At 40.1% G+C, this 14,088-nt stretch overlaps 1 protein-coding gene across 2 annotated transcripts in view; it reads left to right on the top strand.

The window, feature by feature from the left end:
• Positions 1 to 14,088, top strand: part of SEC23A (SEC23 homolog A, COPII component) — a 128,181-nt gene that overhangs the window by 75,858 nt on the left and 38,235 nt on the right. For both annotated transcript variants that reach the window (XM_089658685.1, XM_089658684.1), the window contains one exon: positions 10,941 to 11,047. In XM_089658685.1, coding sequence (XP_089514811.1) covers positions 10,941 to 11,047 — 107 coding nt within the window. The remainder of the gene's footprint in view (positions 1 to 10,940; positions 11,048 to 14,088) is intronic.

Here is a 14,088-nt window from a genome sequence, read left to right as displayed (position 1 = left end):
AAATAATCCCAACACTTCTGGGGTGATACTGCTTTTATATCCTATCCATGGCTGTTATACCTTTTATAGCTTGCATTCTTCAGCCAAACTGGAAATTTCTCTTTCTGACTAATTATGAACAAATAGGAGGCAACATGGTTTAGTGCCACCATGTGCTCTAAATGAAATAAATACAGAATCATTGTTATAGTACTTTGCATCTCTGTGTACGGTTTTTTGGCCGTTCTCAAGGTTACTAATTTATTGTCAATAGTGTTTTATACACTTCATTATACAGCGGAATCCTATATGATGTATTTGCATTATCAAGTTGATACATTAAATACCTAGATTATTATTTTTCATCTTCCCAGCAGCCAAATACTTCATTGCTAAAGCCTTAAGTCTTGCCTGTTTTTTTTTTATTTCGAAAGACTTAACTTTTTTCATATTTATGTTATCTAGATTTCCTTGACATCTTCCCCTTTTTGTTCTTTTTCTCCCTTTTTTTCCCATTGCTTCTTTTTATATTCTCATACCTGACTTTTTCACTTCTCCCATTACTAATAGCCTTCAAAAGAATCTCCTTTATCTTTTTTATACATTGAAGGACACATGCAAAGACTGTCAGGTTATACAACCCCTGGCAAAAAGTATGGAATTGCCACTCTTGGAAAATGTTCATTCAATTGTTTGTGTAGAAAAAACTAATCACAGACATGCCTCAAAATTATTTTCATTTAACATTCCAACCTTCTGGCTTTAAGAAACACTTAAAAAGATAAAAAAGAAAACTGTAGTCAATTCAATTGTTTTTGCAGATCAAGCAGAGGAAAAAAAAATGTTTACTTCCTACTTAAGTCCTTCTTCAAATGCTCACATCAGTTCCTGCATGAGGTGGACACTTCCTATTAGGCCCCTTCCACATGCAGACTCCGGCAGGAGTTCACTTGCTCAGCTGGGAATCTGTCCACTGATGCCCACTGAGTAGGCAGATGGCTGGTTCATGTGTGCTATGCTTATACAGAGCGGATACAGAGACAGCCCACTCTCCTCTATGGGTGGTTGTATGTAAACAGACTGCCTGTCCATTTACACCCGACTTACATCCGATCCGCTAGATTGAAGAGAAGCAGATACCCATCTGTCTGTTTCTAGCGGATCAGATTGAATCGAAAGTAGGCGAGTGTAAACACACGTCCATTTACACCTGCCGCTCCATAGAGGAGAGTGGAACTGACAGATCCGATCGGTCCGCTCCTGTGAAAGGGGCCTTAGATGTCCTGCAGCGGAGTCCTCTTAGGATCCAAGAGAGGATAATGTCATCACAGGAGAATGATAGGGGACCAGCTATCTCGGGTTTTGTTCACACCAATTGATTTGTAGTTCCATAGACTAGCTATGGTGAGGGATCAGGAGGGGGTACTTAAGTGACAATATGTGCCTTTACAAGATAAGGGGAAAATATGCCTAATAGGATGGGTTAGTGGTGGGTGTAAATTGTTTTAGCCTGGAATGGGGCTTTAACACAAAGAGCTGTACATTTCCAGTAGAAAAAAAGGTGCAGTCAGCCCAAGTCATAGATCACCACAGCCTGAGGATATCATTGCCTAGATGTCATAAGGATATCTTGCTGGCACTACAGAAGGTGTCTTAAACATCCGTTCTCTGGTTATTAGACTTGCCAGTGTGAATGTATTGTCTTCATATCTTACTCGCCTCAGGTTCTACAATAAACAAATGGATATTTCTAATTTCTGTGAGTATGAGAGAGAGATTTATGTTTTAATATATATAGTATTTTCTTAACCTTTCTTATATGACAGAAAGATTTGTTGTTTTTGGGTTTTAATTAATATATTCTTTTTCTCAGTAAAAACTGTCCATGGATTAATTTATTTTATTATGCCATTAATAGGAAACACTATTTGGATACGGTTAATATTTGGTACAGTATAAGTATAATTTTATTTATATTCATCATTTTTTGTAGATTTTCAGAAATAGAAAACATGACATGTTCTAGAGAGCTATATCTAGATGTGCAACTAACACAGTACATAATCAATTGGCTTATGTGTGGAACTTTTATAACTATAAAGTTGCAACAACCTCTGCTGTCCATGTCCTTGAAAGCCTGCTGCACTGTTTTTTGCTCACTGGGCCATAGTGTTCACAAGTGGGAGTATTCTGATTTGAGTGGACATTTTGCAGCAGTGTGAGGTTAGGGGGAGGAAGGATGAGTTTTGTGCACAGCAGAGCATCTCATGGACAAGCTGTTGTTGAGTTAGAGGAGACTAACGTCTGCGGACATGGAGGGATTGCCAATCCACGCCACCCACACAGGGTATACGCATAATGTAAAATTATATATTAATCTATGGATTATTCCATCACTATTTGGAACTACAGATTTGTTTTTTAAACTAATAAAAAAATTGATCACTACCACTGCTGTTTAGTACATTCATAGAAACTTAGAAGAGTGACAGCAGAACAAGACCAATTGGTCCATCCTAACCTTTCCCCAGCTCCCCCAGAGGAGGAGGTTTGGGGCAACTCTGTGCAATACCATTTCACAGAGCATGTAAATATAACATGTATATTAAGAAATATACATAAGTGAACACTCCTAGAGAAAAGCTGCTGGCACCAAAAAGTGTGACACACCAACCTTGGAAAATAATAGGCAAAAAAACGAGTGCAGTGCTAAATTTACACATAAAAAAAATCACCAATACATATTAAATGTGCAAACCAATCCAAATGTCAATATATCATATGGACCAATCCGCAAAATTGAAAATTCAATAAATATAACACAATAATATACAAAAGTCTAATCATTAAAGTGCATATCCAACTAAGAATAGTGTCTTAATAGTGCAAAGAGAAGGAGATGGCCAAATTCTTCTTTCCAGCACCACCAACAATGTGCACTCCTCCACCCGTATGCACTCATCAGAGGGTTAATTAGTAACTGCATATATCATAGCAGCCATAATCATTCCTGTGTCTCATTTCCTGATCTTCAATTCCAAAGTCCTAGATGGAAAGAGCTCACACCACAGAGCCCAGACAGAGGTATATCGTGTAGTATGTTTTATTTAAAACTAGATAAAACAAAGCTAAAACAAAAGAACAAGCTGTCCAGACTTACAGAGATGGCTGCCGCTCCGAATACCGGAATAGGCGGTGTGATGTCAGCACATAAAGCCCTTCCCAACGCGTTTCGTGTGCATGAATTTTCTTGGGATATGCCTACTGCTGATGTCAATCATGATCCTCAAATAGCCTGCAGGATAAACAGAAAAGCGGAAATTGTCGGCTCCATTTTGTTGTGGTCCCCAATGAACACTGGAAACTGCCAGCGCCATTTTATTGTAGTCGCGGGCATATAACTAATCAATTTTCCCTTTTTGAGGATTGGCCAATATGATATATTGATTGCCATTTAGATTGGTTTGCACATATATTATGTATTGATGATTTTTTATGCGTAAATTTATCACTGCACTAGTTTTTTTTTTTTGCCTAGAACATATTTCTTTTCTAACTATTTGCCTACCGGACACTTTTACCCCCTTCCTGCCGAAGTCATTTTTCAGCTTTCAACACTATCGCACCTTGAATGGCAATTGTGCAGTAATGCAACACTGTACCCATATGAATTTTTTTTCACACAAATAGAGCTTTCTTTTGGTGGTATTTAATCACCACTGGGTGTTTCATTTTTTGCTAAACAAACAAAAAGATGACCGAAAATTTAAAAAAAAAAAAGTTTTCTTAGTTTCTTTTATAAAATTTTGCAAACAGGTAATTTTTCTCCACTGATGTGCGTTGATGAGGCTGCACTGACAGGCAGGACTGATAGGCTGCACTGATGGGCATTGATGAGGAGGCACTGAGGAGGCTGCACTGATATGCAGCACTGATAGGCAGCACTAAAGGTCATTAATAGGGAGTACTGATTGGCTTTATTGGGCAGCACTGATAAATCGTGCCCTGATCGTCAGTGTAGATGTCTCCTTTCAGAATTGATGGTTATCGGCAGTACTTTCCTCACAGTGTGCCAGCGTGAGGAAAGTACTACCGATAGCCGGCAAGTGTGTTTACATTATGATCACATGGTAAAGGGCTGCTGTGATTGGCCCTTTACTGTGACATGTGGTGAGCTGTGTCCGAAAGACACAGAGAGCACTGCGTGCATGCCGCAGCAGGGGCGTGATTCTGGGAGGGTGTCATATCATTCCCTCCCAGAACTGGATGACTGCGCTGTAGCCGTCATTTGACTATAGTGTGGTCAGTAAGTGGTTAAAAAATAGACCTACCTTTTACAGCCAATTTAATTAGCACAGAAACTAGTACAGAGCCCTGTGGTACACCACTAGTGACTGATTTGTGTTCCAAATTATCCCCATTTACAATGACACTGATATCTATCCTATAGGCAATTGAGTATCCACTGAACCACTGTTGAGTCCTAGCTTGTACAGTATTTTTAATAAGATCATTATGTGAAATCATATCACATGATTTGCTAAAATCAGGATAGTGATTTTGTCAAAATGTTCAGTCAAATGTCTATTGTGATCTGTCTATTGTGATCTGTCTATTGTGATCTGTCTTTGGTAAATTCATGTGGCTTTGGGTCCAGCAAGTTTACCACTAAAACCAGTATGATCCTTCATATTGTCTCTGTTAGTGTCATTTACTTTTGAAAAAGACTAAACAGAGGTAATTGTTCAAATCTTTTGCTCTGTTCATTTCTCTCTTAACACAAGTGTTGTATCCAGTTTTCATATATATCGTATCCTTTAGTAAACCGGCATAACCATTTCTCCTCTTTGTGTTTTAGCAGCAGTGACAGGGTACACTTTTTGCTTCATTGTGTATGTGGATTCTTTTTCCTTTACTATGTTATTTAGCTCTGTAGTGAACCATGTTGTTTTTTCTTCTGCACATTGGGCTTAAAATAACACTGTTTCTACAGGAGTTTTGTGTTTTGCCTATAGAAGCAGCCTAATGTTATCCTATGTGTTCATGCTCATTAGGACGCTTAGAGGCATATTTTAAGCTCAATGTTTAGAGGCAGTAAAAAAAAAACCCTCTGGCTTGCATTTTTGACAGCGGTTTTCTGGCAGAAAAAAACCCTAAACGCTCCTAAACGTCTTTGCAAGAACACTTAATTTGAGCATTTTTTTTTTCTGCCAAGGAAACTTGTGTGTATTTTTAAGCCCAGTGCACATGGACCCTTACTCTCATTAACTTGATTGAGGCTAGGTTCACACAATAAGCGGGTGTTGGAGTGCATGTAAGCACACACTTTCCGACACCCACATCAAAATGCTCTTTTGTTAGCAGAAGCGTGTGGATGCCATTATTTATTAATGACAAACCCACACACTGGAAACCACAGCACATTTTCCCTTAGTAGGAAACATATAGCACTATGCAGTTTCCCTGTAGCTGCAATTTTGGAAGAGGTGCAGGGACATTTTCCTTGCATTTTCCATAGGTACATCAACCCATCCAAATGAATGGGCAGCTGTGCCCAAGGAAACTGCTATGGTATGAACCTTGCCTAACATATAATCTAGCCTTGAAAATGGTAGACTATAATAGTACCCACTGATTACTGACTCCTGTCATTGTACTCTGACCAATTAATTCATTTTTGAGAAATGTACCAATTTCAGCAACATTTGTCTTTTTAAAATCCAAAACTTCTGTTTTTGTAAATTATTTTCCAGTCTTTATTCTAATATCAAACCAAAGACATTGGTGATCATGAGAACCCAAAATCAGACAATGTGTACCCATTTGTTATTCCTCCACCCGCCCCCCTTCCCAGGTCTGGTCTACAATATGGTCTCCTCTAGTTTGGCTTTTTACCACCTGTTTTAGAGAAGTCTCTTCAATTGTCATTGTCATTTTGAGTTATTTCGTCAATCAACAGGTTATCATAATCCTAAAACTGTCTTGGGGGGGGCCTGTATTTTGCACCAATTGTAAAAAAGGTCTCTCTGGTTTGTAGACAGACCCAGAGAGTTTCAAACCGTTCATTTCATTTTTTTAAGTAGTTTTATGTTATTTTCTTTTCTATTCTGCCTTACCCGTATAGTGTGTACCCTGGTTTATTTATGTCCCAGTTATACATGGTAAAGTTTAATGCAGTGTTATCTCTGTGCATGTATTGGGAAAATCTGGTAAAACTTTACAACCAAAATACTGCATATTGGTCCTTTTGCAAACGCAATTCTAAACTGTATGGTGGGTTTATATTTGGATCCCAATTCCATAATCTCAGACCTATGTCGGTAAGAGGAATGAAAGATTCCATTTTAAATTCTTTCTCATCCTGAAGTTATCTGTTGGCAGCTGCCAGTGTTTAGTGATACTCAGACACTGAAACCCTTCATACTGATCCTTTCTTTTACTCTTGAGTTTTTAAAGGAGATTTTGCAAGCTCATCTCTAAACGGTATGGTGAGTTTATCTTTGAATCCTAGTTCCATCATTTCTAATCCATGTAAATACAAGGGGCTTCTTCCCAGAAGAATTATCTTGCTGTAGCTTGAAGACCTATTCCTAGTTAAGTGTATCTATCACAGTAGTCATACACATGGTTTAGCTGACTTAAATTGAGATAGCAGAACAGATATTTTAGCCCAGAGGAAACATGTAGTTCTGCACACATGGACACGTAACAGTTATTGCTAAAATTCCTTGGAGACAACAAATTAAAGAGATCCTAAACCTATTGTGCTATGTGTTAACTACAAAACTCTTTTTTTTTTTTTTTAAATTGAAAGTATAGTAAACTAGATACCAAGAAATGACACTAATAAGGACAAAACTAAGATTAAACAAATAACAAGGAAAAACTGACTTACCAGCCAGTAGGTTTACCATGGATGATTCAGAGGTTAAATGTAGAATTCTTGAAGGCACAGCTGATGGGATTCTGCAGGTGTTGGATACCGGCACTGCCTACACTTGGGTGGACAGTTGTATAGAGGACATCTATGGATCAGTAATCATATGACATGCAGCATCCTGTTTTATCCAGCGTTTGCTAGCTGACTGAGGCATACAAGTGTCTAAGCCCTAGAGACTGAGACTCAAACTATTCCATCTGCCTGTGCATTTTTTATTGCTGGGCATCCTCTCCACAATTTCCTTCTCGCTGTATTTTCAGGAGCAGTTGTAGTTTAGCAACACAACCAGTGACTGTAATCTCACATGATGTTTTATTACACTGATTATATTTGATGTCTGTCAATTTTATAGTGGCTCAGTGAATTAGTGGAGATGGTGCTGTGTTATTCCTAAGAGTAAATTTCATGTCACAAGTGGAACAATTATGTGACAGATAGTAGAGTGAGTGCTGATGGGCAGAGTATCTATATAGTTCCAAAACGACTGAATTGTGGCTTTAGCTAAAAGCCTTAGATTGTAAAAGGTTATTTGAAAAGCAGCGGTTTGCTATTAAGAGTCTCTTTTATGTGAGGCTTCACAATTATTCCTACCATGGAACAGTTGTTGCGTTACTTTCTCTAAATAGAGAAGCTTTTCTTTTGAATCAGGTCACTCCCTTAGTGCAGCTTGTGTATCTAGTGTAATTCCTATGGATTACAGATGTCCTTTGAATATTACATACTTAATGTTGTCTTTAGTACATGAACCAGTTCTAAATTCCTCATCTTGAACAATGTATTTATCACTCAAACTCTATCCATAAACTTTTTTTTTCATGTTAGAGTTTACTATCATTTTATTGTTTTACGTTTACTGTCATGTTAACACACACACAATGAAAATGTGTACAAATGTCCCTAAATAAAAAAACAATATGTAAACAGCTACCCCATAAGGAAAAACTATTTATTCAGTATAGGAATGCAGAGAACAAAGGTTAACTATATCTAGGGGAATCAATCAGACATTCTTTCTTCAGATTAGTTTAGTCAGAATGAAGAAGGGTGTTCGCTGTAGGTTTGTATGTTTGTGTACTACTTTTGCATCATTTTATAAACTGCATCTTACTGTGCACATCTACTGATTATCACATATAATAACAGATATACTACAATCCAAAACCTTCTCAGATTATACTTTGTTTTAATGGAATTTTCATCTTTTTGTAATATTTTGATACCTCTTGCAATTTAAATTGAAAGTTAGTCATGCCATAGACGAGTCGATAACCAAAAGTTCTGTTGATCGAAAAACGTAGACTGTGCATACAATTGTGTCATCGTTTGTTTCATTAACCACTTGCCTACCAGGCACTTATACCCCCTTATTTACCAGGCCAATTTTCAGCTTTCAGCGCTGCCGCACTTTGATTGACAATTGCGCGGTCATGCAACATTGTACCCATATGAAATTTTGATCATTTTTTTCTCACAAATAGAGCTTTCTTTTGGTGGTATTTAATCGCCACTGGGCGCTTTACTTTTTGAGCTATAAATTAAAAAAGTGCAAAAAATTTGAAAAAAAAAAAAGTTTCTTTGTTTCTATTATAAAATTTTTCAAACAGGTAATTTTTCTCCTTCATTGATGTGCGTTGATGAGGCAGCACTGATGTGCGTTGATGAGGCAGCACTGATGGGCACTGATAGGCGGCACTGATGGGCACTGATAGGCAGCACTAAAGGGCACTGATAGGCAGTACTAATGAGGTGGCACGGATAGGCGGCACTGATAGGCAGCACTAATGAGGTGTCACGGATAGGCGGCACTAATATGCGGCACTGATAGGTGACACTGATGATGGGTACTGATAGACGGCACTGACTGGCATCACTGCTGGGCACTGACTGGCGGCACTGACTGGCACAACCGCTGGGCACTGACTGGCAGCACTGCTGGGCTGCACTGGTGGGTGGCACAGGTGGGTGGCACTGGTGGGCACAGGTGGGTGGGCACAGGTGGGTGGCACTGCTGGGCACAGGTAGGTGGCACTTCTGGGCACAGGTGTGTGACACTGCAGAGTGGCACAGGTGGGTGCACTGCTGGGCACAGGTGGGTGCACTGCTGGGCACAGGTGGGTGATCTGCTGGGCACAGGTGGGCGGAGCTAGTGGGCGCACTGCTGGGCACAGGTGGGCGGAACTTGTGGGTGGCACTGCTGGGCACCGATCATCAGGGCACTGATCAAAAGTGCAGGGCACTGAAGGAAAGTGCAGTCGACAACCGGGACTTGCATTTCCCTGTGATCAGCGTGTCATTGGACACCGCTGATCACGTGGTAAAAGGCCGGTATGATTGGCCTTTTACCACATCTCGTGATCAGCTGTGTCCGTAGGACACAGCGATCACGGAGATCGCCGGGTGCGCGCCCCCTGGGGCGCGCAGGAGAGCGCGTTCTGGGGGGACGTCATATGACGTCCACCCAGAACTGGCCGGCCGCAGTTTAGCCGTCATTCGGCTATCTGCGGTCAGCAGGTAGTTAAATAAAATCCAGCATGTTGGATCATGCCCTTTCGATTGTGACACAAAATTCACAGATCGCAGCTGGCACAATAGTGATGTGAAAAATGAGTGACCAAGAATTTTCGTTCAGTTTTCGACTTGTCTATGGCCTGCTTAATGGTGCCCATCTACTAGAGAAAAGATCGTTCGAAAAGCTGTCATTTGTTTTTCATCCCGTTAATGGCCACGAATTGAACATCGGTTGTGATGTTTTTGAGCCAAAAATTTAAGGAAAAGTTTGGAAAACTTGGATGACAAATTGAAGGATTAATGTGTTTCTCGCCCATTAAAAATCAAACTGTACTGCATATATATGACAAAATAAAGGAAAAACTGATTCATTTATGTCCATTAAATGATCTATTGTTCAAAAATCAGTAATTCCATGATGGCAATATTGCTTGCTCTCATGACCATGTGTTTGTTTTTTGAAAACGTGTTTGAACAATTTTCCGACTAGCGTATGGCTAGTTTAACGTTGTCAACTGCTGTATTGGTTTATAGTAAGCCAAAAATGTACATTAAATTCTTTAAAGTGGTATTAAACCCAAAATGTAATATATTGCAGCTTACCAATCCTTCATTGTGGTGTCTGCATTAGTTTTCTTTTTTAAGGGTTTTTCCTCTCTGTTTTCACCTGGTGATCTGGCCAATAACACACCTCCTGTATTAGAGTGCCCCCACTCTGGATGAAGGAGCAACAGAGACACCTTTGGACAACAGCCTTCTCAATCTGGGAGGAGAGGAATGATGTACTAGGAGATTTAGATGCACTAACAAACTGAAACCAAACTTTATAAGCAGTTATAGCAACAATTCTGTGGCTTTTTGGGTAAAGGTTTTATATAAATAAAAGTTGATACTGGAAAGCATCCCTTTCAGTGGTAAATGGTTTGCATCAACCCTCTAACTGCTACATCTGCAAGACCGCTTGCACTGTAGAATAACAACAGAATGCAGCCATGACATCTAGAAATTGGTAAGCTGCAGTATAATAAAAGTTTTATTTTGGGTTTATTACTGCTTTAATTTAAGGTAAAGGCGTTACACTGAGAGGATCATATTCTATAAAAGAGGTCAGTTGAGGTAAAGCACTTTCATTTGTGTAGATAGAATAATATTGTTTTATTTTATTTATGCAAAATAGTAATAATAAGGAAAGAGTTTTGCATTTGCCGATAGGAAAAAAACCCTTGTATGACTATTTTTTGGTGGTTGATCTGTATTTGCTGTTGTGCCCATCTAATAGTGAAAGGGTTAAGTGTGCGATGCTCACATTGCCATTATAGAGGTACATAATGAAGCTGCTGCTGTGTGTTTACACTCAATATACGGTCATGAAAGCTCTGCCAACAAGCACATACCTTCCTCATTAATGCATTCGTGTTGAGGTCCCTGGTGTTATGAAAATGTCAGATGAATCAAAATGTGGCAATTTGACAGAGATGTTTTAATTAATGTTTCTTTCATCTTATTTGTTTAGCATAATGCTCCCATTCCACAAGGGGGACGAGGTGCAATCCAGTTTGTGACACAGTATCAGCACTCAAGCGGACAAAGGCGGATCCGAGTAACCACAATAGCAAGAAAGTAAGTAGCCTGCTGCTATAAAGATATGTGAGACAGGTCATATAATACCTGATTTTCTCATGTGATTTGACCTCTCAGAGTATTTCTATCTTATCGATTAGTCATCTTATATGATCTAACGTATCACTTATGGGTAGGCACTAATTGGCTGATCTATCCATTGCCTTCCAGTAGTGAGTTTTTCCCACCTTAGTAACTCTGCTTCTCCAGAATCTTTCTCTTAGAGCTGCATCAAGAAGAGTCTCACTTTCCCAACTTCAGTCTTTGTAAAAACATTAAGAAACCTAATAGGAAAAGTAAGACTTGCTTACAATGGCTGTAAAAGACAGGTGTACCTGGAAATTTTAGTAGAGGGATCTCAGTGACAGAGGCTCAAATAGATGTAAAAATCTGATTAGTGCTAGTTTTTAGGCATCTACCTAAAGGTGGAATATCAGATTCAGGTGGGAACTGGCCCCTTAACGAATGCTTGAATGGGAGCAGGGCTCCGCCTGCACATTTGGGGGTTGAATGGGCCCAATTTTTATGCATAAACTTTGTTCATTGTACTAAGACTGTGCAGCTTACTGAGCACAGTTAAAGTGTTACTAAACCCAGGACCCTGCATTCTCTATATCTGGTCTCCCCCAAAGTACACACAACATGGACATGCAATTATTTTCAGTAAATATAAACTGCTAAATACCTTTTTTCATCAGCAGTTTGAGCAGTCTTGTGACTTCTATCAGTGTTCAGCAGATCACTGGTTAAAGCTTGTAGGAGGAGTTTTCTCTAGAAGGATGCAGGACCCCTGACCTCTGTCTGGACAGTGCTGATTGGCCCTGTGCTAATCACATGCACTCTCCCAAGAAAGAAACAACCTCTCTAGCAATACCCACCAAACTTGAGCATGTGCAGAGTGTCTCCACCCGATATGTCTTATCAGGAGATAATAGGGGGGCACTGTAAGAAATGGAGGATCAGAGAAGTCAGGATCAAACAGCATTTTTACACAATGCATAGGATTAACCCCTTATGTTCCACAGTGAGTATATCAAGCATGCTTTACTGCATATATAGACTGATTTTATTGTTGTGGGTTTAGTATCACTTTTTTCAGAAAAAACTGAAATGATATACTTCCTGTTTGTGTGTTGGGAAAAATTCCCACCGCTTGCCAGTCTTTATTAAAACACTCTCATCACCGTGATGAGAGATCTGACAATGTGTGGCCAACTTAATACAAGAAATATGAATCCGAATCAAATGAGAGAGTTAATTTCTTGCATCAGTTTTTGATTTTTCCTTTGTTTAGAAACCGTCATTTGCTATCAGGATTTCGACCTTTGTGCCTTCTCACCATGACCTGGTGTGAGCAATCTGACCAAGTTGTACAGCATGTCACAGCATGTCCGGACACAATACATTCCCTGGAGCCATGAACTATTCCTATAATTAATACCAGGAAATGCAGCTTTGCTTGTTGAACATGTACCAAGATGTAAACACTGGTCATTTAGGAATCTATACATTCATTGGGACAAAACTGTTTACTGTAAAATAATTACATAGTAGGGTCAAACGTCATCCAAATACCCTCCAGATCTGTCAGTCTAATTGCATAAGAATTACTCACATTTAGTGGCCACCTATACTGCTGTCCCCGCCTACAGTGGGGCAAAAAAGTATTTTGTCAGCCACCAATTGTGCAAGTTCTCCCACTTAAAAAGATGAGAGAGGCCTGTAATTGGCATCATAGGTAGACCTCAACTATGAGAGACAAAATGAGAAACAAAATCCAGACAATCACATTGGCTGATTTGGAAAGAATTTATTTGCAAATTATGGCGGAAAATAAGTATTTGGTCAATATCAAAAGTTAATCTCAATACTTTGTTATATATCCTTTGTTGGCAATGACAGAGGTCAAATGTTTCCTGTAAGTCTTCACAAGGTTGGCACACACTGTTGCTGGTATGTTGGCCCATCCTCCATGCAGATCTCCTCTAGAGCAGTGATGTTTTGGGGCTGTCGATGGGCAACGCGGACTTTCAACTCCCTCCAAAGGTTTTCTATGGGGTTGAGATCTGGAGACTGGCTAGGCCACTCCAGGACCTTGAAATGCTTCTTACGAAGCCACTCCTTTGTTGCCCGGGCGGTATGTTTGGGATCATTGTCATGTTGGAAGACCCAGCCACGTTTCATCTTCAATGCCCTTGTTGATGGAAGGAGGTTTGCACTCAAAATCTCACGATACATGGCCCCATTCATTCTGTCCTGTACATGGATCAGTCGTCCTGGGCCCTTTGCGGAGAAACAGCCCCAAAGCATGATTTTGCCACCCCCATGCTTCACAGTAGGTATGGTGTTCTTTGGATGCAACTCAGCATTCTCTCTCCTCCAAACACGACGAGTTGTGTTTCTACCAAACAGTTCTATTTTGGTTTCATCTGACCATATGACATTCTCCCAATCCTCTTCTGGATCATCCAAATGCTCTCTAGCAAACTTCAGACGGGCCCGGACATGTACTGGCTTAAGCAGGGGCACAAGTCTGGCAATGCAGGATCTGAGTCCCTGGCGGTGTAGTGTGTTACTGATGGTAGCCTTTGTTACGTTGGTCCCAGCTCTCTGCAGGTCATTCACTAGGTCCCCCCCGTGTGGTCCTGGGATTTTTGCTCACCGTTCTTGCGATCATTTTGACCCCACGGGGTGAGATCTTGCGTAGAGCCCCAGATCGGGGGAGATTATCAGTGGTCTTGTATGTCTTCCATTTTCTAATTATTGCTCCCACAGTTGATTTGTTCACACCAAGCTGCTTGCCTATTGCAGATTCAGTCTTCCCAGCCTGGTGCAGGTCTACAATTTTGTTTCTGGTTTCCTTCGACAGCTCTTTGGTCTTCACCATAGTGGAGTTTGGAGTGTGACTGTTTGAACTTGTTATCAGTATAAAAGACACCTGTCCACAACCTCAAACAGGTGCCATTGATACAGGTAATGAGTGCAGGACAGAGGAGCCTCTTAAAGAAGAAGGTACAGGTCTGTGAGAGCCAGAAATCTTG

The sequence above is a fragment of the Staurois parvus genome, unplaced genomic scaffold, assembly GCF_062004578.1.
Source record: "Staurois parvus isolate SC_StPar_1 unplaced genomic scaffold, SC_StPar_1.0 ptg001089l, whole genome shotgun sequence".
Taxonomy (NCBI): Eukaryota; Metazoa; Chordata; class Amphibia; order Anura; family Ranidae; genus Staurois; species Staurois parvus.
The sequence above is the reverse complement of the archived record's forward strand: the minus strand, read 5'-3'. Positions and strand labels throughout refer to the sequence as shown.